This window comes from Hemicordylus capensis, chromosome 6 (genome assembly GCF_027244095.1).
Source record: "Hemicordylus capensis ecotype Gifberg chromosome 6, rHemCap1.1.pri, whole genome shotgun sequence".
NCBI lineage: Eukaryota > Metazoa > Chordata > Lepidosauria > Squamata > Cordylidae > Hemicordylus > Hemicordylus capensis.
The window spans coordinates 68,484,811-68,511,437 of record NC_069662.1 but is presented as its reverse complement, the minus strand read 5'-3'; the positions used below and the strand labels follow the sequence as shown (position 1 = coordinate 68,511,437).

Genomic DNA, 26,627 nt, shown 5'->3' with positions numbered 1-26,627 from the left:
AGTTTAAAAGAAAGCATAGCAAAAGTAGCAACTTGTCAGCTGACATGGAATTGCATCCGCAAGAAGATAAGTCAGATGTTCTACATCCGTCCCCTTAGGTTTTTCTATCTTTGGTGTTTTCATCATAAATAGGGTGATGTGCACAAACCGGTTCAGCGGTCCTTTTACCAACTGCCAAATCTGTTTGGCATTCAGACCGGTTTGGAGGTGGAGGGGGTTACCTTGAAGGAGCAGGGGAGGTGCCCATCCCCCCACTGCTTTCCCCCCACTGGCACTGTCTCCAGAAACGCTGGTGTGGGGCTTCTGCATACCTCCTTGCAGCCCTGGTCAGCATCGTACTGGAAGTGACCAGTGCGCGTGTGTGACATGCGCATGTGCCATTTCCGGTATGACACTGACTGGGCTTGCAAGGACTGCTCTCCTACCAGTCTCACCATCACCACCACCCTGCTCCTGTTGTTTTCTAATTATGAGGATTTTTTAATGGGTTGCATTCAAACATCTATCTCTCCTTGCAGTCTGAAGTGCTGTGATGGTTTCTACCATATCTGGACTATATCATACTGTATCTTATTTCTCGCTAGTGCAAATGTGGATACAGCATGAAGTTTTCCAAAGAATGAAGGAAATCTCTGGATTTGTGTTTGCTCAGAACTCGCATTTACTGCATTCATAGATGGTTTGTGAGAGGGCAGCACACACAAACTGCTTTGTCCTGATGGCAAGTAGAGTTTCAGTGTGTTCTTCCCTCTCTAAAGGCTACCTAGATAATTCTGTCTAGTAACCTAGGTTCACATTTTATTTCCAGGCCCCATTTCACCCAAATCTGCATCCTGGTCAGTCACATTGGCACCCCCATCCTACTGTGAATGTAAGGTAAGCAGTCTTTGGTGTTGTATAAATTGTGCAGTGAAAGAAATAATACACTCACTAGTTGGGGGAAAGAGAAAAACATGGCATGTGTGTGCCTGCAACATGTTTTCTGTAAGCTGTAAAGAGTATGGACTTGTGAGGAATTCAGGTTCAGTGATGCCCTCATTGTGCGAGAATGGGCAAGCCACTGTCCTCCTCTCAGCTTTTCATCTGCAATATGAGAGCCAGCGTGGTGTAATGGTTAGAGTGCTGGACTAGGACTGGGGAGACCTGAGTTCAAATCCCCATTCAGCCTTGAAACTAGCTGGGTGACTCTGGGCCAGTCACTTCTCTCTCAGCCTAACCTACTTCACAGGGTTGTTGTGAAAGAAAAACTTAAGTATGTAGTACACCACTCTGGGCTCCTTGGAGGAAGAGCGGGATATAAATGTTCTATCTATCTATCTATCTATCTATCTATCTATCTATCTATCTATTTCTGGATAGGTCTAGCCAGTGTTAGGGATGTGTGAACCGGTTCAAATTTGAACCAAACCAGCCATCAGGTTCGAGCTGCAGGTTCGAATTTGAACCAAACTGGGGGTGGTTCGGTTCGAACCGGTTCAGACCTCCAAAATTGGGTGGGGTGGTATCCAGGTTAGCAACCTATGGGAGTGGTTAGCACCCTCTGTTCACTACACCACCACTCACTGTGGGCCACCCCAGCACCCCACAAGTGGCTTTAAGGTTTTTCTCCATAGGGAAGAGTGGAGGTTTCAGCAGCCCCATAACTGCACTTGGGGGGTGCTGGGGTGGCCTCGAGCGAGGGTGCCAACCACCCCCATGGGTTGCTAACCCATGGGGTACTAGGTTTTGTTGTTTCTGAATTGTTCTGAGTGTAGATTCTTTGGTAGTTTATAAGGTTTTCAATGACAAACCATGAATCCACTCTCATTGCTAACCTTAAAGACACATAAACTTCAAAAATCACTTAAAAATCAGCCCTTTGCTCAATTCCTTTCAAATAATTCTGAAAGCTTCCTGCCCCCCCTTGGGCACTACCACCCACCACACTCTGCTCTAGGCCACCCCTTTGCCCCCGACGTGAAGCTATACATTTGCTGACACCTCCATGCTTCTTTATGGAGAAAAACCTTAGTCGCGTAAACTTCAAAAATCACTTAAAAATCAGCCTTTTGCCCAATTCCATTCAAATGATTCTGATAGCTTCTTTGCCCACCTTGGGAACTAGCACACTCAACTCTAGAACACCCTTTTCCCCCCAACGTGAAGCTATACATTTGCTGCAATCCTCATTATATCCTATGAGGAATTCCAAAATAATTTTAAAATTCACCAATAATCAGAGGAGTGTCCAGTTGCCTTGGAGCTTTGTGGGTGGTAGGCACCCCTGAGTGTCTACCACCCACCCCACTTTTGTGCCCCTAGGTGCTCCACAATAGGGGATATGGGCTGGTTTGGGTCTCATTATACCCTATGAGAAAAATAATTGAAAATATTTCAAATATTCATAAAAAATTATAGGGGTGTCCAATTGCTTCAGGGTTCGCGTGGTTATTGGCACCCATGGGTGATCCACAATAGGGAATAATGGGCTGGTTCAAGTTCCATTTAACCCTATGAGAAAAAATATATAAATAAATTTCAAAAATTCATAAAAAATTGTGCGAGTGTCCGATTGCTTTGAGTGGCAGGTACCCATGGGTGCCAGCTACCACCCTACCAATTTTTGGAGGCCCAAACTGGTCCAAAATGGTTCAAAATGATTCAAATTTGAACCATACCAGGGGAGATTCGAGCAAAACCAAAATCGAACCACCCCCTCCTGGTTCGAACCTGATTGAGATTCAAACCGAACTGGGCAAACCGGTTTTGTGCACATCCCTAGCCAGTGTTACATGATGCTGCAAGGATTCTTGAGATAAGGTATGTGAAACACTTTGAATACTTAAAAAGTGCTGTATGAATGTGGAAGAGGACATACCTCCCGTGTCCTGAAGAGGACATGCCTCTTTCTCCTAGAGGCAGCTGGAGTGTGAATGTTGGATTTCCTTAACTGACAAGTTGATCCACAATTTTGTTAGTCAACAACAAAATGTTGCAGAATGTCCCCAGCAGGGCCATCCCTCGGGGGTGAGTTGAATGTGTGGGGGCATGTAAATTCCTGTCTGGAAATTCCCGTTCCAGTGGGGCAGGCAGGGGCAGAAATAGCTGCAGGTGTGTGTGTGTATGAGACCCCAAACTACCATGGCTGTCTCTTTTTCTCTCTTCTCAAACCAGCTTTAATTTGAGTTGAGCAGTCTGGACATTGCCTCCTAGGCTCAAGTCAAGGCCAGGGTAAGAAGAGAGGTCAAAAGAGGTAGTCGAGCCTGGGGGGGGTGAGGCTAGGAAGAGAGAAAGAGACATGGCTGCAGTCAGTTCGGCCCCCACCTACCCTGCCCTCCCGCTACCGCCAGCCGCACTGGCTGCACCTGTTTCCATCACCACTGAAGCTGCTGCAGCACCTGCTCCAGGCCCCCATAGCGCTCTCTGCTTGGCTGTGTGCAATGGTGGCCAATGGAGACTGGGAGATTCCAGGTTAGAATCTCTGCACTGCTCCCGCTAGTGCAGTACTTTGGACAACTCAGGATGATAGCCTCAATTTGCACCTCAAAGAGATGGTGCTGATCCCTGGTGTGCGTTAACATACATGCATGATGAACATTTTAGGAACCTTTCCCACTCAGAAGGAGGGGGAGTTGTGACTGTCTTGAGAGTGTATTCTTCAAGCTGAGCAATTTCCCACACTTTTTTCTTCAAGCCCTCTTCCCCACTCCTCACCAATGAGTTCCATTGGCTTTACCCATCTGGTTGTCTTTTAACAATCCTGAGTCCGTGCTCATTCCAATCCACTGACTTACATTGATGTTATGAGTGTTTTTAAGATTCGTCCTGTATTTATTTGGTGGGTTTATTGGCCTCATACAAAAGGCATTTTATATTTTGCTAGTCAACAACAGTAATACAATTCTGAATTACATTGGGGAAGGGTGGGCATTCCCCCCCCCCAGATTTCTTCCTTCAGAATTTTGTTAAATTGATGTATCTGCATCCCTGAGTCTGCTGGTACCTCCCTCTTGCCCACCGGTGGTCCATAGATGCCTCCATAAGGAATATAAAATTTCTCGTACCTTAGAAATAGTGGTTTTCAGGTGAAAGCAAAGCAATGTCTGATCTGTATTTGAGGACAAAAGAGGAAACAGAGAAAGAATCTTAGTTATCAGATTGTTGTGCAACTCCATTCATTTCAATGACATGTGCTGGAGAACCTCCTACTAATGTTTCCCATTTATGTTGTCCCCACAGCTCCATATTATTCCATACATATGTGTGATAAGCTCACTTGTTTTGTCATTCATAACTGTAATGTTACTTTTTGCTTCTCATTCACCATCACTGTGTATATGGTTCAGGCCACACCCTATCATGATGACAGGCCCTATTGGAAGGCAACCCCAAGAGGACAGCAATTTACGATATATCCAGGAACAGAACCAGAAGAACTTAGGTGGGATCCAGAACTTGTTGTATCAGGATAAGCTCATGACAACCCTATGAGAAATTCCATCTTAATTTTTATGTACCATCTCAGATCCTCATTACATTCCATAAAATTTGTCTGTGTGCATTGCAGTTACATGATATCCTAATCCATAGAACATTATGTTTTGATATTCTTGCAAGTTGTTGCTGTTCCAGTATTTTGGAAAGAGCTAAGTACTGTTCTCCCAAAATTCTGGTAGCTCGTTTTTTGCATCTTATGTTGTTCGGCAGTCTTATTTTTGTTGTGTATTTAGCAGTAGCATACAGTGTTGAATTTGTTTGTACTATGGTTTATGAATCAAATCTAGCTATGCTGATGTCTTCTCTTCTTCCTTTTTGCATTGAGTGATACATTGCAGGAGTCAGGATAATTGTAGCTCTCAAATATGACTTAAAGGCCAGTAACCAAGGGATCCAGGTGACTAATCAAATACTTCAACAAAAATTAGTTTTATTCCTAAACAACAGTACAGATTCCTGTGTCATGTTTAACAAGTTTTAGGAAACCACTAGTAATTTTATACATTTTATATAGTGTATTTCTTTGGATTTTATTGATCTCTAGCAAGCATTATATTTGCTGTTATAGTGTATTATAATATCTATGTAATGTTAAAAAAACAACATGCCTTAATAATAGTTGGTGCTGCCTTTTTAATAGATTGTTAATATGGTTGTGGATAATAGGAATATAGCAGAAAGAAAGTCTACTTCAACGTGGTGATGCTTTGCACCCTAAACCTTGTTGAAATATTGTCCACTATATTTCTATGAGCAGTGAGTTCAGGGCTGGTTCTCAGGCTCATGCACCACCAATCACAAGTGCAGACTACACACAGCTCCTATACACAGTTGTTCTCTTTTGCGTTGGGGGCAAAGGGAGTGTCGGAGCACCCAAGGATCTGTTCTGATTTTGTCACACACAGTAGCTCAGAGGTCTGAACAAGGATGATCTAAAGGGCAGTTTTTTAGACCAACACATTTTGAAGTGGGATATGAATGAAAGAAGTTCAGCTTCTATGAAGTTGAATTGATATTCTATACACTCAGGGTCCTTAAACAAGTAAGACTGAAGTGTGGCTCTTTTGAATCTGAAAATGACAGTGCCAGCTTTAGTTCATATGTTAAATTGGCTTCAGTGCTGTGATCTTTTGAAATTGATTGAAATAAGGAATATCTTTATATTTTGTGGATATTTTAAAGTGCCTATGCTTTTGATATGATATTAATCTAACTATATAAATAGGAGTTAAGTCTACACCTCTTTCAGAGCGAATATATGATCAGTTAACTTGTTATTTAAAGTATGTTTACAGATCCTGTTTCAACATTTGTTTTGATCTTTGTATATGCTACATACAGATAATAAATATGAATATTTACCATTGTCTTTTGAGTTCTGTGTGTTCTACACCCTTTTTTACTATTCTTAACCTTTAAAAACTAAACCTAATTCCACAATGTGTGTCACACTTCTTTGGTTTTTTTCTTTTTTAATGAAAAGTTCTAGTCTTTATGATACTTTACTACTACACACAAGTGACTTGGAAATATGATGGTAATTTTCCTTATATTTTAGTATCTTTTGTATCTGTATACCTAAAGTAACAAAACTTTTAAAGAGAAAATATGACATCCAGCAACAGGGCTTATGTCAAAAGATGGTATATGCCACCATCTTTTTGGTGTCAAGTTCTGACTTGCCCAGCAAAACTACTGTTATCTTTGAGCAGTGGAATTTAGGGCCTTTGTACAAGTAATATAATATCTATGTGATGTATTTTTAAAAGTCTGAATAATAGTTGATGTTGCGTTGCAATAGATAGTTAATGTGGTTTTGGATAATAGGGTTGTAGCAGAAAGAGAAGCTTTGCACTCTAAACCTTATTGAAATGCTATTTGCCCACCATATTGCTCTGAGCAGTGGCTTCAGGTTGGGTCCCAGGCTCATGTGCCTGTTGTCCTTTTCCTCCCCTCCTTCTGTGGCAGAGCAGGGGAGGAGAGCTGCTATCACTGCTTGCTCACCTACCTCCCTACCTCCATTGTGCAGTGATGGGTCTCCTCTGTACTTGGCAAGGGGAAATTCTTCATTTTAAAAGTTATACATGGTACAGGCCCAATAGTCGTGAGGAGTAAAACCAACAGATGTGCCACATGGTCAGTAATTGCATGAAATGTCACCAATTCTGCTTGCTTACAACTTGCCCTTCATGCACTCACACTTTTTCTTGGCCTTTGAGGCCCATTTCAAGATGGGAACATGGAGTATCATTACTGAATCAGAATCTTTATAAACAGTCACTGATCAGACACCAAAACATTGAGAATAACATTTTAAATACAATAGCATTCACTTTTGGATACAATAGCAATCACCCAATAAACCAAATGATCTAATATCTGATCTAAAACCTAATTATATATTTAAAATAATGATAATAGAGCTTGATTGTGTTCATTTCTTCTTGTTTGCCATCCTGAATACAGTCCACTTTCAAATACAAATACTTGATAATCCAAAGCTGAGCCAACTCAATCAAAGAAGTGGAAACCATCATGTTTATGTTGAAACCAACCATGATTATGTTGCATGTTTGTTAAGGCATCAGCCTTAGCTTTTGGCTTGGTGGCACCTGCATCAAAATAAAATGGCCTTAACTCTGGTGTTAAACCGGCAGGGTTTTTCACGATAAAATAACTAAGGACACAGATCACATTTTCCTATTGTTGAAAATTTAAAGCGTAAGTTGCAAGGGTCAAGTTCTGGATAGTCACATCTTGGTTCTAAATCTCTCATAAGGCACATGTATAGTTAAACATTCCCATCAACCATTCCCTTCCTTGTCCCTTTCTTTTTATGCATCTTCCACACAAGAAATGGTTCCTGCACATTTTAGCCAATAGCCATTTTTGTTATGCTTTGCTCTCTTTATCAACCACCGGTAAGTGTTATGATTGTGAAGCACAGCAAAGCCCCCAAGGCCAGAAAATGGGCTTTCTTGTTGCTCACCCTCACCAGAGGGGGAAGCAAAGCTTGGAAGAAATTACTGAGAAGTAAATTCATTGATTTCTCTGGAGCTTACTTGTGAATAAATAGGATCAGGAGCAAAAGAAATCCTAGACAAGAATGTGGCCTCTCTCTTTCTCTCCCTCCTACACCCCCTGAGTATGTAGGATGGATGCCCCATAAAAGAACTGACCAAAAACACTCATTGGTTTCACTAGGGCTTGCTTTTGAGAAAACATAAGATTGGGACTAGGCACCCCCAAGTTAGAACTTGGGGCTCCTTATCTTTTCTCCCTTCAGCAAAGCTTGGAGGAGGGTTTTAAATCTGAGCAAACATACATGGGAGTGGTACCAGCAGAGATCCCAGGTAAAAACTGAATTTTCTTCACTTTTTTGTCACCCATCTCCCAGCCTTTGATCTGGGAGGGTATCGGATTGGGATCATTAAGGGCAATGATGGATGATAGGGGCAGCAAGGCTGAGCAATCAGGCAATAGAGCTCTCTCTTCTCCCACACGAGGCAGCAGAAAGGAAGAAAATGGCTACTGCTGGCCCTTTAAATACCCTCCTGCAAAGCCCTCCAAAAATTGCCCCCACCCTTGGCCCTTTCTCCACCTCCTCCTGGCCAATGGGGGGTTAATTTGGCCCCTGCACACCAAATATGGCTATTCCTCTGCAGATTGGACCTTTTGCATTGAAGTCAATGGGAGGCAAAAAGGTGGGAAATTCAAGGACACATCAAACTCAAAATGGAGGAGGAAGAAGAAGGACTTCATCAGCCACAAAATGGAGGGCCGAAATTACAAATAATTCAGAGCGGAAACAAGGGTGATTTGTTTCGGCGCCAAAACATTTTGGGGGGTTAAGAGGATGATTCGTTTCGGGAATGAATGACCCGAAATGGCCAGTTTCAGGTACAGCTCAATCTGTATCCGAAACGTTTCGCACATCCCTAATATAATGTTGGTGAGATAGAGAGCATGTGAGCGAGAAGAGAGGGTTGGTTAGAGAGAAAGAGAAAACTTGGTGAAAGAGAGAGAGAGAGGCTTAGAAGGGAAGAGAGAAAGATTTGGAGAGAGAGGCTTGGGGAAAGAGGGGGGTCGGTGTGTGTGAGAGAGGCTTAGAAAGAAGGAGAGGAGAGAAAGAAGAAAGAGAGGCTTGATAAGAGATGGGGGAGGGCTTGATGTTAGAGCAGGTTGGCAAGAGAGTGAATGTGTGAGGAGAGTTGGGTGTGTGTGTGTGTGTGTGTGTGTGTGTGTGTGTGAGAGAGAGAGAGAGAGAGAGAATATAATGTTGGTGAGAGAGAAGAGAGGGTTGGTTAGAGAGAGAGAGAAAGTTTGATTTGTGGGTGAGAGAGAGATCAGGTTGGTTTGTGTGAGAAAGAATAGATTGTTGGTGAGATAGAGCATGTGAGAGAGAAAAGAAGGTTATTAGAGAGGGGAGAGGCTTAGACGGGAAGAGAGAGGGGCTTGGAGGAAGGCTTAGGGGATAGAGAAAGAGAGAGAGAAGAGAGGTTTGGTGGGGGGCAGAGAGGACATGGTTGCTGAGAGGAAATGGGGGCCTGGTGAGAGAGGGAGGGAGAGAAGAGAGGGTTGATGAGAGAGAAACAGAGTGAGACGAGAGGGTTGGGGGGGGTGAGAGAGAGAGTGTGTGTGTGAGAGAGAGAGGTTTGGTGAGGGGGAGAGAGGTTGGTGAGAGGGGAGAGAAAAGATGTTTTGTGTGTGTGTGTGCGCGAGAGAGATAGAAGGCTTGTGTGTGTGTTAAAGAGAGAGTTGGTGACAGAGAAAATGAGAAGAGAGGCTTGGTGAAAGAGAGAAAGGCTTGAATGGGGAGAGGGGGAGAAAAGGCACGAGGAGAAAAAGAGGTTTGTGTGTGAGAGAGGGGGGAATATAGGTTTGTTAAAGGGAGAAAAGTGTCTGGGGGGTTGGTGTGTGGGAGTGAGAAGAGAGGCTTGATAAGAGAGGGGGCTGGTGAGAGAAGGGGGCTTGATGTGAGAGAGGGTTGGTAAGAGAGAGTGTGAGAAGTTTGGGTTGTGAGAGAGAATAGTGTTGGTGAGATAGAGATTTGAGAGAAGAGAGGGTTGGTTAGAGAGAGAGAGAGAGAAAGCTTGGAGAGAGAAGGGCGTAGATGGGAAGAGAAGGAGAGGCCTGGTGAGAGAGGAGAGAGATTTGGTGAGAGGTGATGGAGAAAAAAGATGGAAGAGAGGCTTGATGAGAGTGAACACGAGTTAATGTGTGAGAGTGGGGAGCTTGGTGAGACGAAGAGACAGAGAGAGGAGAAGCTTGTTAAGAGAAGGAGAGTGAGAGAAGAGAAGCTTGGAGAGGGAGGGAGAAAGATGGAAGAGAAGCTTAGTGAGGGGGCTGGTGTGAGAGAGGAGAGGCTTGGAGAGGGAGGGAGGGAGAAAAGAGAACATGAGAGCGGCTTGGATGGAGAAAGGGAGCCTGAGAGAAGAGAGGCTTTGTGTAAGCAAGAAGAGAAGTTTGGTGAAAGAAGAAGGAGAGAAAAGCTTGCTGAGAGAGGCTAGATGAGAGAGAGATGGAAGACACTCTTGGTGAGAGAGTGTTGGTGAGACGAAGAGCGTGTGAGAGAAGAGAGAGTTCTGGTGGAAGGGAGGGGGGTTGGTGAGAGAGGAAGACTGTCTGAACCTTAGCACCATCAGCCTCTCATTTCTTGCCTCTTGTAATCCATCTAGTGAGGAAAGGGGGAAAATATATGTATCTTAAATTCTTGGGGGGGTGTATGTGAGAGAGAGATGAGAGGTTTGGTGAAATGCGAGGAGAGAGAATAAGAGAGGCTTGGTGAGAGAAACAGAGAGAGAGAAAGATTTAGTGAGAGTGAACAGATGGGGGCCTTGGAGAGAGAGTGAGAGGTGGAAGAGAGGCTTGGTGAGAGAAAAGGGAGGCTTGATGACAGCAAAATCTCTTCCCCTCCCCAACTTTCCTCACTAGTCTGATTACAGGGGGGGGGGGGGGTGTGTGTGAGAGAGAGAGAGAGAGAGAGAGAGCGATATGTGAGCTTGGTCTGTTTGTGTAAGAGAACTTGGTGTGTTTATGTGAGATAGATATAGATATATGAGGATGGTGATGTGGGGGGTGGGGGAGTTAGAATGAGAGGCTTGGTGAGAGTGAGATATCTCTCCCCACTCCCTTTCCTCACTAGACTGGTTACAAAGGACAAGAAATTAGAAGCTGCTGGTGCTAAGGTTCAGAAACCTCCCTGCTCCCTCTTCTTTCTGCTGAATCCACAAAATCAGGCAAGGGGATGCTGTAGCAGGTTGAAGACCTCCAAGGCACCATCCAACATTTGACTTTAGTATTAGGTAGCCTCTAATGGTAGCCCTGGAGAAAAAGGTAGACATAGAGGAAAGGTAGAATATTAATATGGTAAATATATACATAGAAGTATTTGTTAAAGATTACTGTATCTTTGTTAATGTAATTGTGATTCAGATGTAATCTTTCACTTTAAAAAATCTCCACTTTGAACAAAATTTGTGTTTCGTAGCTACTCTTTGAACAACGGTGAACAGCAGCCATTTAATGTTGAATCAAATGGGGGAACACCATTTACTACAAAAATATCTGGAAGACATCACCACCACCAAAATCATCACCACTCCAATTGCAGTGCACCCACTCCTCCTGACAGCAGTGATACTTGTGCTGGCATTGCAAGCACAAACAGTAAGTCTATTAAATAAATGCCACCTTAGTCTATTAAATTCTGTTTAATAGACCTTAGTCTATTAACTTAGTCCACCTGAGTCTATTAAAGTATATTAGAATAATACCACTGAAAAGTGACTGGCAAAGGCACTGAATTGGAAGATTTATGGGAATTGCTCTAAGTTAGATTTGGAGGTTTTAACCTAAGGGTGACACAGCATTTTGCTTTTAAAAAATTAACAGCTTATATCCTAGCAAAACTGAAAACATGTTCCAGTAAATTATCTGCACTTGTCTTTGTATCTTGTCCCTTCCTCTCCCCACTGCCCGCACTCATCCAGAAAGTAGCCATCAGGGTGGTTTTAAATAACAGTTCTTTAAATCCAAATACTGCTTGTAATTTTATTGGCATATCTTCTCAATTTTCAATTCACAGCTCCATTTTCATATAAATTGAAATGAATTTTTGAAATAAACTGTCAGTCCTGATTGATATGTGTCTAAATCAGTCAAGGGGGTGGGCTATTAGGAAATTAAGGAGATTTCATTAGTCTTAGATAAAGGGGTGGGCTATTAGGATATTAAGGAGATTTCATTAATCTTCACTGGCCCAAGATCCAGATTTTTACAGTGTCCTAAATTAGTTAGGCAGCATTAGTACTGCCAAACTAGTTTGTCATAATCATCTTAATAATCATAATCATCTAGGAGAGGAGAGCTGGTCTTGTGGTAGCAAGCATGACTTGCCCCTTAGCTAAGCAGGGTCCACCCTGGTTGCATATGAATGGGAGACTAGAAGTGTGAGCACTGTAAGATATTCCCCTCAGGGGATGGAGCTTCACTGGGAAGAGCAGAAGGTTTCAAATTCTATCCCTGCCAAGATAGGGCTGAGAGAGATTCCTGCCTGCAACCTTGGAGAAGCCGCTGCCAGTCTGTGAACTGAGCTCGATAGACCAGTGGTCTGTCTCAGTATATGGCAGCTTCCTATGCTCCTGTCTTTGTAGCTCAGTGCATCATCTGTAGCAATAATCAGTGCCACACACTTCAGGTCACTGGATGACATGAAGTTTCACATTCCACAATATGGGGCACAATATCATGAAACTGAAGTCTCCAGTGAATCTTTCTGTGTGCTAAGAACACCATAATTGCCTTTAAAGGTTGAGATGAAATGTCCAAGTGCAGAATTCTATTTTCAACAGCGTTCACCTAAGTCGTTCAAAAAATTGGGAAGATGTTGGTGACCATTCCCAGTGATGACCTCCCAGGAGGAGGCACATGTCAGCTGCTCCAAATGGCAGGGGGAGGACAGAATAAAACACTAGACCAGATGTTCAAAGGCTTTATCGTATCCAGCAAAATGCTTGCTCAGTTACCCCCCAGTAGTAACTGTAGCAGAGTGTAACAGAGCAGAAACTGAGGCTTGTTAAATTTATTGAACAAAATTACTAAGGTTTAATCATAAACAATAGTCCTACTGTTGTTTCACTACTCTGAGTGAAAGATCGTCCTAACAGGGGTGGGGTGGGGGACAGTCTCAAGCATCCAGTAAGAAATACACCCTAACCAATCAGTCCACAGAACATATGAGTGACACAAACATTCTAAACTCCACCACACAGATGGCAAATCAGTGGCAAAAAAAGAAATGCAATGTATATGCACATTTATCACAACATCCCCCTTCCCTTTGTCTTGTTCCTTAATGTATAAGCCCAATTGCCATCCCCACATTTTTAAATGCTTCATTAGTTAATGGTTTTGTCAGTATGCCTGCAACCATTTCTTCTGAATCACAATATCAATAATAATGTTCTCTTGTAATTTTCTTACAAAACAATATTTCACATCAATATTACTCACTTTGTGACAGAATAATACAACTTTGATTGTCTTCATACATTATAGCAGCAGCAGTGGCTGGTGCAGGCACCACCGGGGGGGCAGCAGGAGGCACCTTTAACTGTACATTGCTAGGTGTTTACCTCTCTGCCCGCCACACCTGAAAGCTGTTTTGAGTAGTGGTGTACTGCCCTGTACCTGCTGTGACAGAGGATCAGCTCCTCCACTCAGCTGGCAGAGGCCATTTGTGTGGCCAACCAATAGCCTCCACGCATGTGTGGAGACCAGGTGAGTGGTGGAGCTGATCCTCTGCCACAGCAGATGCTGGGCAGCAGCACTCTGCTGCTCAAAATAGCTTTCAGATGGTAGTGGAAGGAGTGGTAAGCACCTAGTAATTTACAGTTAAAGGTGCCTCCCCCCGCCAGTGGTGGCCGCAACAGCCGCTGCTGCGTTATAGTCTTCAATGCAACTACAAAATCTTCTAGAAGTTCATGCAATCAAATAACCTGTTTGTGCCAGGTCAGCTTCAGTTGAAAATAAAACTAAAATAGATTGTGTCATTCTTGACTATGAGATTGCTTCTCCGCTATAGAGAAATACATTACTGCTACTGTAGTTGGTTTTCTGTCATTTCTTGTTCACCCAAGTTGGCATCCATGTATCCTAACTTGGGTTGCTCACATACTGGCAATAGTAATTCCAGGCCTGCCGTTCTCTTTAAATACTGTGCAACCCAGTCCTCCTTCATCACTGAATTCATTTTCCTACACAATATTCTAACACTTGCTCCAGTATTAGGGACACAATTATGAACAGCAACTTTCCAATTCCCATTCTGTAGTTTTTATTGCTTTCCAGAGGCTCATTGGATTCCTTTTCCTTTAAGAAATCCACTTCCATTGCATTTCTAGGGCTGAATTTCCATGTTTGAAGAATATGTATTCCAGATAGCATTTGCTTTAACCTTTCAAACTTTAAATGGTTAAAGTTCTTATCAATATCTGAGAAATCCTGCCGATTGTTAAAGAAATGTGGTGTTGCTCCACTGTCTACAAATATATTGTGTTTTCTCTGGTTTGTGGCAATTTCAGAATTGTGAAAATATTATGCAAATCATTTATTTGCATAATATAGTATTCAAAAAGTATTCAACTTTCTTTCCTTTCCTTTCCTTTTTACATGCAGAAGTTCTGTAAAATGTTCAAAAATCCCAACTGATATCAAAATTTTATATGGGCAGCAGTATATAAAGCCAAATAATAAATAATCTATTTAATACAACCAAATATTACTCTGTGGAAAAAACCTCTAACATCCACCTCCCAAAATAGTTAAGCTGGTATAAACAGATAGATCAATCTGCCATATTACTATGCCCAGAGGGAGGGTTAGGGTTGGCAAATTGTGTCCCCAGGCCAGCCCTAGGATGTCTTTATTCTCTAGGCAAAGTTTTACTTTGGTGCCTTCCCACGTCTCAAATTGTGGACCCCAGCTTGTACCCTTTGAACCACACTCCTTCACCAGGTCAAATGATCAGCCTGAATGGGTGATCAGGAAGAGGGGAAAGAGCTGAGAGAGCCTGCCCCCCAAACCTACCCAACACCCATTGTGAGCAGCCAGTCGTGCCTGCATCCCACAAAATGATTAATTTACTGGGTTGTTGTTTATGATTATCTTAGTTGAAGTTTCTGGTCATTTTCATGGCCTTACAATGCTCCTCGGTAGAATGAGAAAAACCAGCAACGTCTTTTGTTGAACAAAATATTTAAAAATACCACTTTTCCCAATGTTATATGCAGCTATGGAATCAAAAGAGAATGAAAGCTTAGAAGGCAATTTAAGAAGGCAAAAAAGGCAATTTGCCTTAGAAGGCAAAAGGCAATTTGAAAATATACAGAGTATTTTCCTTTGCAGGATTGTTGAGCTTGACTTTCAAAGTGTTTCCTTTCCTAATTTGGGGCATCCAGGAGTTCCTCACCATTATGATGATGCTTCTGTCCAGCTAAAGAAAATAGCAATGGAGACTACAAGAGTAGCAGGACAATGGCCAACTACACATATCAATATGAATAAGGTACAGTACACGAATATGTATGTCTTTGCATTCTTTATTCTTGCAAATGATTGCTGTTAAGATGGGCTGGGTATGTAATATAGAAGTTTTCTAGCTCAGCTCTCTGCCCAGTGCAGGAAACTGTTACAGCCTCTCTGACCGGTGGTTCTCAAATTTCTGTTTAAAAATGAGAGCCCACCATTGCTTGAGCAGATTGCACTACAGTCAAGTTAGACTTAAGGAATGTAGAGCTGGTTCACACCACGTCAGTGTTGGCTGGGCAATATTGCCCTGAGAATTCATTGGTAAACACAGTTAAGAATCTAGGAAAATGTCAGCCATCTTCAGTTGGCAATGCTCCAACCACACTTCATCAAGCCGGCTTTAGGTCTTGATTATAAATGGTGTGAAATGCAGTTGGCACATTGCCACAGAGTGCCATTTCTTGGTTTCATAAGACATGCTCCAGAGGAGTGTGTGGGCTGTAGGAATCTCACATTCCTGTTTACATCATCATGTGAACTACCCCGAATCTGTGGCCATCATCATGTGAACTACCCTGAAATCTGCATAACTTCAACACATTGTTTTCTAACCCATTGAGATACAGCAGTTTACAATTTAGAGTTACAAAATGATACTGAGATATAGCAGTTTTTAAATGTAACGCCTAAAAAGATGGGTTTGCATGTTGGTGACCTTTTTTCAGCACAGTTATCTATTTTTACTGTCTATTTGATTTTATCCAACATGTTAAGTCCATCCTGGACTAGTGCCTTATGCTTGTCTGAAGAATATCAAACTCATACTTTTTGAGTAATTATTGTTCGAAATAGTAAAAAGATAAAATCAGCCATTTTGCCCATTGAGGATTCTAAAGCTAGAACTGGGACTCCTGGCAAGCTCTTGTGAGTAAAACGATGTATCGGATTCAGACCAAGGACCCCCTTGCGCTGGGAAATCACAAAGAAGTGCAGCAATGAAACCACAAGAAACCAGCATTCTGGTGTAGACTCTCGTGAACATGGAAGTCACATACCAGAACCAAACAGCCTGTAAATAGTTGAAGAGTTGACTAAGCCACACTGAGAAAATTAAGTCTCCACATTCACAGGAAATTTGACTCTCATGTATAACCTCTTTGTTCAAGTACTATCTACACCAGACTGCTAGTTTGATGGCATTGGGTGGGAATGATTTGTGGAGTTTGGTTGGTGCACTTCTTTGGACTTAACTGAGAACATCTGGCTCAAGCACTTTGGGACAGAGGATGCTGGTCTGGACTACACAAAATAATCCCTGAAAAATTGTGATGGGGGCAATACTGGACAAATCCTGTGGCATTCTCCCCACAACTTGTGGGCCATGCTTAGCCATTTATAGAAGGGGGTGGGCCGGCTCCTGTGGGCTGGCCTCATCCCCCAGTCAGGGCAGTGTTCTGCAACACAGCGAGGAAGGAGACCACCATAGTGGAGATCCTGTCGATCACCCCATGTGGCAAAGAAATGGCAGAGAGAGCGGCGAGGGCCTGCAGGGAAGAGGTTTCTTCACCACCGTGCTCGCTGGGGTGGTGGAAGCAGAAGAGAGACCACAGAGCACTAGGCCTCTAAGGCTCACAAGTTTGGACGCTCTCCTCCGGCCTTGCACACACACCCTCTTTCCCTTGCCCCCTCCCAGCAAGGGGCCTTGTTTAGGTCCTCCGCAGCCATGTGGCTTAGTCTGCACGGTGAGAAGATGTCAGGACTTGGTGTGAGACAGCCCTCTTTAGGAGGAGGTCTTACACGGAGAGGAATACCCGCACTCTGGTTAATTAAATACCCCATTGCAAGTCTATTCAAGGATGTATGCACATTAATTAAGTAGCCCTATTTTACTCCACTTGAATGTGTCTTGTCTTCTTTAGGCTTGGGGGTGCAATTACCTTCTACAGCACAGCTACTTCACGGTGAAAATTGATGGTTCAGCCCTCGAAAACCAAGAAAGGGCTGTCCGGAGGCTCTCAGGCTTCTTCCATTTTCTGCCTGTATCTTTCTGTTATGCAGAATGGGTCACCCACTTGGATGAGCAATAAATTCATCTCTTTAGCAGTCATATTAGTTAGAAAGACGTTATTGTGAGATCTTCTACCCAGTACTATTGTTGTTACATCAGCAAAAAGATTTGATTCAATTTGTTTAAATTAGAGAAAATTAACATTATCCTTACTTGAGCAAAATGTTCCTCAGGGATATGGTAAAACTGAGATGGATATGTTTTATGAGAACTGCCAAAATGAAGGACATAGCATCCATGCTGAGAGACATATTGCTGATAAGACAGATGGAATTCCCTCTTGCTCTACATGGCTCTAAATAACAGTTATTCTTTCAACAGGTTGGAAAGGAGGAAACTTGTTTGATAAATCCGATTAAGACTTCCAGCCTGCCGGACCCTAATGTAAGGTCTGTTACTTATCATTTTTAGAGTTGAGTTTATTAACAGACATTGTTGAATTATTCTATATATAGTACATATTTGCCAGGGACCACAAATTCAGCTGTATGTGGCAACCATCCACGTCCTCTTGGATGCCCAGCACAAAAATCCCCTTCCCTAAACTATTTACAAACTTGGAAGGGCAGGGGGAAAGGGCATGAGAACCAACAGAGGTTATGAATAGGGGGAACTGATCTCTCATTTCACACCAAAATAGCAGAAATAGTTAGAGAGAATCATGATATGACAAGGAAGGACCAATGTGTCAATTTTCAGCACTTGTGGCAATTTTTATCAGGTCACTTTGAAATCAGATACCTTTCTAGACACACATGTAAAGTTTTTAAGGTATTAGTTCCACGGGTTTCATATACTGAAGCAATACAATTTCCACACTTTTAATGATGGGACTATTTTCCCAAGTCGCCTGGAAGTTTTTCACATGGGGCTTTTAAAGCCCTTTAACTTTCATCTCCTTCAGAATGGAAGGGGTGCGTCCACGTATTAGCCAGATTGGCCTGAAATCCTTGTGAGTTATCGGGGAGCAATTCACACACAATTTGGGTTCTTCACTGCGTGTTAGAGCGTAGCCCAATTTATATCTGGGGTAAAAAAATCCACTCTTTGTGTTGGTGTTTCATGCCCCTTTAATCAGGCAGTGGCCTGTCCTGATTGGTTTTCTTGCAAAGTGGCTCACATGGCCTTCAGTCGCTCAAACAGGCATCTAAATTGAATTGGTAATATGTAATTGCATTTAAATATTTTAAAAAATCAATTGTTGGAGCAGCGATACAAGTTTTAATCTGCTGTAAGTACTAAATTTTGTCATTGTTTCTAGAAGTCCAGCACCTTCAAAGGGAGGAACAACACAAACAAGTGGTGCATCCAACAAGCAGGAACTTAAAGTATCGCGAGTGAGGAAACTTACAAGGCAATACAGCTTGTGAGTGCTATTTAAGATGATTTACTGTTCCTGTTCTGATTGCTGAATGCCTTCAATGGGACTTACTTTCAGTTTAGTTAAATTCTGAAGCATTCCTTGCTTAAAATATTTGGCTGGAGGGAATTTTGTTTAGATTATAAAGACATAATTTCCAATAAAGACTATTTCTACATTGGGAATTTTTCAGTGTTTTTCAAATGGGGTGCACTGGCAACAAATCTCCAATGTGACAGTCATTTCATGATATAGTGCTTTGATTTTGTCAGAGCCATGGCACGGCTTTAAGCCCCAATACCGTCTTCTTACCATCGTATTATCTGAGCATTTCATCTGCTAGGTCCATAGCAGATTGTGCATTCACATTTATATGCATTTCTTTTTAAAATGTTTAACCTTTCTATTTGTCCTTCTAGGTTTCAATATGTGTTACACTTTAAAATTCAGTATTAAATATACCATGTTTAAAATACTTTGAACAAATTAAAAGCAGCGTAGCAGCCAAGATGGCATTAAAAAAGGTAGCCATGGGCATCCAAACAAAGAAGGCTTTGTCAACATATGACAGGCAATATATGTGGCCTTTTCAAAACCCTACAAAGAAAACACAGGCTTGCACAGTGCTTGAATTTGTTTAGAAATTTAGAAAGGCAATGGCTAAGCTCATCTCTTTTTTTCTTATTTTTCTAAAAATCTTTTTATTGTTTTTCAACAAAATAACACAAATACACAAGAAACAGTAAATAATAAAAAAGGAAAAGAAAGAAAATAAAAGTAATTTTACAATTAGTAGTTCTTAGACATCTCATAATTGCATACATCAATCAGGAAGTTCAGCAGCCCTCTATTCTCCACCTTCCAAAAAAAAGATACCCAGCCACACAAATCCACCCTTGCCAAGAATTATTAGGGGGGAAAAGAGAGAGACACAAAAAAGAACACCAAAATAGCCATATATCCTAGAAAGAAAAGCCAAATCTTGGATGGGGGTGTTTACTCTGTGCTAAATTGTAAATTATGAATGGCTCCCAAGTAGGCTCCCCCCAAGAAGGCTCCCAATGGGCACAGTATTGAACAGGTTACGGTCTAAGTATCTGGGGGTGGTATTCCACCAAACAGGAACACATAAAGCCCATCTTGATTATATTTCCCAAGGTGCTCAACAGATGGCAAACATGATTAAGTCCTTTTATTGTGGTGGGCCTATTAGGATGGTCCATCCAAAAAGGCTGCTAGACCCAGTGGGATTTCAAAAGGCCTTGGAGGATTTTGATGCTGGTGTGGCCGGTGATTCTGTTGATGCCCTGGTGGGAACCTGGAACAGGGAACTCAACAGGGCAGTAGACATGATTGCTCCTAAGCGTCCCTTCCGACCTGCTGCAAAAAGGGCCTCTTGGTATATTGAGGAGCTGCGGGGGCTGAAGCGGTTGGGTAGGCGACTAGAGCGCAAGTGGAGGAACACTCGGTTCGAATCTGACAGGATTCAGCATGTGACCCATTTGAAGGTTTATGCGGTGGCAGTGCGCACAGCGAAAAAGAGATTCTGGTCTGTGCACCTTGTGGCTGCAGGTTCACACTCGACGGAGCTATCCCGGGTTGTGAGGAGTTTGGTTCCTGCTCCTTCTACTTCCAATCAGTCCCCAGAGTTTTTCTGCTGTGATGCCTTTAATGGGTTCTTTGCGAATAAGATCTCCTGTATTTGTACGAGTTGGGGATAGGGGGCACTGCCTTGCAGTGGTTCCATTCCTATATCTCAGCTAGATTCCAGATGGTGGAGCTTGGTGACAGTTGCTCCTCAAAACAGGAGCTGTTATATGGAGTCCCTCAGGGCTCCATTCTGTCACCAATGCTTTTTAACATCTACACGAAACCGCTGGGTGAGGTCATCAGGAGGTTTGGTGCTGGGTGTTATCAGTATGCTGATGACACCCAAATCTACTTCTCCTTTTCATCTTCAGGAAATGGCACTCATTCTCTAAATGCCTGCCTACAGGCAGTAATGGGCTGGATGAGGGATAACAAATTGAAGCTGAATCCAAGCAAGACGGAGGTGCTCATTGTGGGGGCTCAGAATCTGAGGGGTGAGTTAGATCTTCCTGTGCTGGATGGGGTTACACTCCCCCAGAAGGAGCAGGTGCGCAGCTTTGGAGTACTCCTGGACCCAGGCCTCACCCTGGTATCTCAGGTGGAGGCCATGGCCAGGAGTGCTTTCTATCAGCTTCAGCTGATTCAATAGCTGCGCCCATTCTTTGAAGAGGATGACCTCAAAACAGTGGTGCATCAGTTGGTAACCTCTCGGCTTGACTATTGCAATGCGCTCTACGTGGGGCTGCCTTTGTACGTAGTCCGGAAACTTCAGTTAGTTCAGAATGCGGCAGCCAGATTCGTCTCTGGGGCAACCCGGAGAGACCATATTATGCCTGTTTTGAAACAGTTGCACTGGCTGCCGATATGTTTCCGGGCAAAATACGAAGTGCTGGTTATTACCTTTAAAGCCCTGAACGGCTTGGCTCCGAGATATCTTAGAGAGCACCTTCTTTTACATGTTCCCCTCCGCACTTTAAGGTCATCTGAAGAGGTCCGTCTCCAGCTACCACCAGTTTGTTTGGTGGCGACTCAGAGGCAGGCCTTCTCTGTAGCTGCTCCCAGGCTGTGGAATGAACTCCCAGCAGAAATTTGCAATCTTAATTCTGTACTGACCTTCAAGAGAGCCCTAAAACCCATCTGTTTGGCCTGGCCTTTTAGGGTTTTTAATTTGTTTTAATGTTAATCTGGTTTTCAGGGTTTTAATCGTTCTGATAGTTTAATTGTTCTTTAAGATGTTTTTTAATTGGTGTTCATATTTATATTTCTGTTTTAATTGCTATTGGTTTTGATAGTTTCTGTTTTAATTGTAAACCGCCCTGAGCCATTTCGGAAGGGCGGTATAAAAATAAAATAAATAAATAAATCAATAGATAGATAGATAGATAGATAGATAGATAGATAGATAGATTCATTTCAACCTGTCCACAAGTTCGTGTCCAGCAGAGTTGTTCAGGGTTGTGAGAGGGCTAGTAAGTGCCCCTCCTCCCTTGAATCAGAACTTGGAACCATCTATTACCCGCTGTGACGTGTTTAATGATTTCTTTGTGGATAAAATCTCTCTTATTCGGGCCAACTTGGATTTAGACCCCAAAATTACTGCATTATCTGAATCGGAGGTGTCCAGTGACGACTCTTATGTGGTCAGGTTGGATCAGTTCCAGTTTGTGACTTGTGAGGATGTGGATAAGCTGCTTGGAGCGGTGTGGCCTACCATCTCTTCTCATGACCCTTGCCCAACATGGCTTATACTATCTGGCAGGGAAGTTGTTGTAGAGGGCCTAGTAGATATAATAAATGCTTCTCTGAGGGAGGGCAGGATGCCTCCTTGCTTAAGGAGGCAATTATTAGACCTCTTTTGAAAACGCCTGCGTTGGATCCCTCAGAGTTAAGCAACTATAGGCCTGTCTCCAACCTTCCGTGCTTGGGCAAGTTAATTGATAGAGTCTCCCAACTCCAGGCAGTCTTGGATGAAACTGATTATCTAGTCCCGTTTCAGACTGGCTTTTCAGGTGGAGACTGCCTTGATCGGCCTGATGGATGATCTCCAGTTTGGAATTGACAGAGGAAGTGTGACTCTGTTGGTCCTTTTGGACCTCTCAGCAGCTTTCAATACAATCAACCATAGTATTCTTTTGGAGTGTCTGAGGGGGTTGGGGGTGGGATGCACTGCTTTGCAGTGGTTCCACTCCTACCTCACAGGCAGATTCCAGATGGTGTCGCTCGGGGGCTGTTGTTCTTCAAAATCTGAACTTCAGTATGGTGTCCCTTAGGGCTTCATTTTATCTTCAGTGTTGTTTAACGCTGGGAGGGAAACCGCTGAGAGATCATCAGGAGATTTGGTGCAGGGTGTTATCAGTATGCTGAAGATACCCAAATCTTTTTCTCCATGTCAACATCATCAGAAGGCTCCCTAAATGCCTGCCTGGAGGCAGTGATGGGCTGGATGAGAGATAACAAACTGAGACTGAATCCAGATAAGATGGAGGTACTTATTGTGCAGGGTTGGAACTTGGGAGATGATTTTGTTCTGCCAATTCTGGATGGGGTCACACTTCCCCAGAAGGAACAGGTTCGCAGTCTAGGAGTGCTTCTGGGCACAAACCTCTCCCTGGTGTCCCAGGTTGAGGCAGTGACCTGAGATGCCTTTTATCAACTTTGGCTATTACACCAACTGCATTCATTTCTTGAGATAAATGACCTCAGAACAGTAGTACATCTGCTCGTCAGCTCCAGACTTGATTACTGCAGTGCGCTCTATGTGGGGCTGCCTTTGTACATAGTCCGGAAACTGCAGTTGGTCCAGAATGATGCAGCCAGGTTGGTCTCTGGGTCCTCTCGGAGAAACCACATCACTCCCACCTTAAATTATCTACACTGGCTGCCGATAAGTTTCCGGGCAAAATACAAGGTCTTGGTTATAACCTATAAAGCCCTAAACAGCTTGGGCCCTGGGTATTTAAGAGAATGTCTTCTTTGCTATGAATCACACTGCCCACCCTGGTGGCTGCTCGGGGACGGGCCTTCTCCATTGCTGCCCCAAGGCTTTGGAACACGCTCCCTGCTGAAATAAGAGACTCCCCATCTCTTACAACTTTTAAAAAGGCAGTCAATACAAATTTGTTCACCCAGGCTTTTAATTAGATACTGTTTAATAGTTTGATGGTTTTTAATAGTTTTAATGTTGTTTTAAATTTTAAATTGTTGTAACGTTTTAACCTTTTTATTTGTTGTTTTCATTGTATTATTGTAAACCGCCCAGAGACTTGCATTTTGGGCGGTGAAATAAGTTAAATAAATAATAAATAAATAAATAATAAAACTGGAGAAAAATAGAAAATACGCTGCAGAATTAATGACATTATCAAATCTGAGAATTAAAGATGGAAGGATTAGAGGATGTTGAAGCTTGTCAAAGCTTGAGCCAGTGTGGGGTAGAGGTTTGAGTGCTGGACTAAGACTCAGGAGACCCAAGTTCAAATACTGGCCCAGAGTCACCTAGTGAGTGTCAGGCTGAATAGCTGAAATGACTCTGGGCGGGTCACTACTTTCTCAGCCTAATGTTCCTCACACGTTTGTTGAGAGGAGAAACATAAGCATGTATGGTTAAACATAACCTTTGGGCTCCTTGGAGGAAGAGGGGGTATCAATATAACAAATAAATATATAGATTGTAGTGACCAGCCTCCCCACCCCCAATAGAGCTGACAGGAACTGAACCCCTGGCCTTGACTGACAGGCTGGTGACTCCCAGGGCTGACCAATCAATCTACCAGGTGGGTGGGACATGAGGGCTGCTTCTGGGAATGCTGGGAAGAAGGGGGAAGTGAAAGAGGAGAGTGCAGAGGAAATCCAGCATAGAGTTTGCTCTCCTGCATGGTGACTCTGCAGATCCTTGAAAGATAGGATAGCAGGAGGCTTGATCTCATCAGGAGACTCATCTTTGGTGAGTTTTCAAGTGGGAATGAAGCCAAGGCTTTTGGGGCTTTGGAATCTAGCATAGGGGAAAGTATGTTTAGAAAGACTTTGCATCAGGAATTATTTTGCTTTCTATGTGTGTTTTGTAATTCTTAAATATCTGTTCTTTGTAACTGAGTTACTAAGATTTCAATGTGTGCCACCTAAGAAAGATCTGGGTGTTTTGAAACATTCCTGTAACCAACCTAAGCATTTTTAAGTGCATCTAAAAAGCTAAGGCCTCAGATGAACCAGTCTGTAGTACTGAGTAAACTGGGTTTTTGTTTGTTCGTTTCTTCTTACAAGCTTCCCAGAGTTGGTTATTAACTCAGAAGTCCAGGGGGGTGGGGGGAATCCCACGAGTGCACAGCATCTCTAAGAGTCAGCTTAGCTATCAGTAGCTCCATGTGCAGGGAAGTGCTTGGGGAGCAGGTTTTTGTTTGTATTTGCCCAATAATCAGTTCAAGAGAGACCCTGGACTCTAGTCCGGCGGTCCGATCTCTGAAGGTTTTAGAGTGCTTGGTGACCGGAATTTAAATTACCAGAGTTTACCGTTGTTCTTTCTTTAACTTCTTGCTGTAAAAGTTAAAGATTAAAACTCCAGTCAGCTTCATAACTCAGAGGGAGGGGTTACTCAGCAAAATTCTTCCTTGTGAGCCAGCTGGCTGGGACCAGTTCCTTCCATAGATGATTTATGAAATTGCTAAAAGGGATATCAAAAACAAAAACCTCTAAATTTGTGGAATGTAGCGCATGAATTAGAATACAAATATCTGTAGCTGGTTCAGAAATATTACCGTTTTATTATGTCATTGTATATATTCTCTTGAACAAATTGCCTTTTTGTGTATTTTGGAATGGTTTCTGATAAAGCAGCAGAATTGCAGGAGGAGAATGGGCTCAGTTCTCCTCCTTAGTATCCATTCTCTCAGGAGCATGAGGGAATCCCTTCAGTGATCGCTGGCTTCCCTTTCCTGCATGCACATTTCCAGGGGCGTAGCAAGATTGGAATGGACCCAGGGACCAAAAAAATGAAGGTGGGCTCCCTGCCCCCTCCCCACACTCCTTACCTTCTTCAGAGAGGCATCGTGGGGGGAGGGGGAAGAACAATCAAGCTGGCAAACAACCCTTCTTTCAGGAGCCCAGGGGCCTGCCATATACAGCAATAAAACTGATTCATGCCCTGAACTTTGAATATACATTTTTAGTATATTTTTGAATATACAGTTTGCTTGCAATCCTTGATGAAAATAATAGTATGATGAAGGTGTGAGCAAAAAATGGATGGCACATTTTCAAAGTATTATTACAGAAATAAGTAGTTTTCAAAAAAAAAAATTCAATGGAGCAAGTTTTCATTCACTTTTAACAAATACAGTGATGAAGATGACCTTCCCCCAGCTTTGGCAGCAGCTGTAGCAGCGTCTCCACCACCCTCATCGGTATCTCCTGTGTCACAGAAAACAACTTGGGAAGGACAGCTTTCATCATGTGCAAAGGTACATACCAGCAACTAGTTGGATGGGTGAAAATTGTTGCACTTGTAGTCTATCAATATAGTCTATGATAGTGCTAATAAATTCAGATCGCTCTCTACAAGCATCTTCTGTTATGTCCAGTGGTTACAGCAAGAAATTTACAAGAAGAGGAAGAAGAAGAAGAATCTGTAATAATGTCAATAAATCTCTCACAGTCAGTCCAAAGCTTCTTTAGATTTGTGATAATGCTAATCATCCAGTGCTATAGGGATCTAAATGCTATTGGAATCCAGACAAGTTATTATCAGTCCATTTTATTATGTTAAGAGGGCAATCTCTTAACTCCTTTCTTGGTATTGTATTTAATTGTAGTGCTATTACAATACTTTTCAGCACTACTTCTACACATTAGTTTGGTGTTAAATTGCTACAGGAGGATATGGCATTAGTTTTCTGTTGCTTCTGCTAGGATGCTTTTTAAGGCTTATTTTTCTGTGTTGTTTTTTTAAAAATCTAGTTTTATCTTGAACTAGCATAGTCCCATTAATTGACTTCAGTTGTATCAAGATAGGTGAAACACAACTAAGGTAAATTTAGGTGGTTTCAGAATAACACTAATAAAGAAATATCAGTGTGAGTGTTGGATTAAGACCAGGAAACAAAAGTTAATGAAACTATGAAGGTTGCTGCATGAGCTTGGGCTAATCTCTCAGCTTAACCCAAGAAGATATAAAATGTGTAGAAGAAGAACCTCAGACCCTTGAAGGAGAAAGACTAGATTGGTCTAGAGTATGGTTGTCAACTGTATGTCTTGCAGTTAATCAGATATATTTAAATAAAGTTACAGGTCACAAAACCTCCAAGACAGTGTATTTTGGGAGATCTCAGGATAAATATGGAATTATTTAAAATGATATACTATTATACTGAATAATAGTATAACATTTTGAATATACTATTATTTACCAAACCTATGTCATGGCAATTTATTTATAGCCTAACTGGAATATACTAACTGCAATTTATTTATAGCCACCTAACCAATATTTGCATCCTAGATTAAGGACAGCTATAGTTCTGCATTATTTATTTTATTTTATTTTATTTAAAATATTTCTATACCTCCCAAAACTTGCATCTCTGGGCAGTTTACAATGAAATCCATCTGAAT

General features: G+C 42.4%; 1 protein-coding gene across 7 annotated transcripts in view; it reads left to right on the top strand.

Moving 5' to 3' along the window:
• Positions 1–26,627, top strand: part of EPB41L4B (erythrocyte membrane protein band 4.1 like 4B) — a 159,265-nt gene that overhangs the window by 121,116 nt on the left and 11,522 nt on the right. For 6 of the 7 annotated variants that reach the window (XM_053265909.1, XM_053265905.1, XM_053265906.1 and 3 more), the window contains 6 exons: positions 809–876; positions 10,967–11,146; positions 14,929–15,043; positions 17,396–17,463; positions 18,336–18,440; positions 25,357–25,477. In XM_053265909.1, coding sequence (XP_053121884.1) covers positions 809–876; positions 10,967–11,146; positions 14,929–15,043; positions 17,396–17,463; positions 18,336–18,440; positions 25,357–25,477 — 657 coding nt within the window. The remainder of the gene's footprint in view (positions 1–808; positions 877–10,966; positions 11,147–14,928; positions 15,044–17,395; positions 17,464–18,335; positions 18,441–25,356; positions 25,478–26,627) is intronic. The other variant, XM_053265903.1, reaches the window with a different exon arrangement.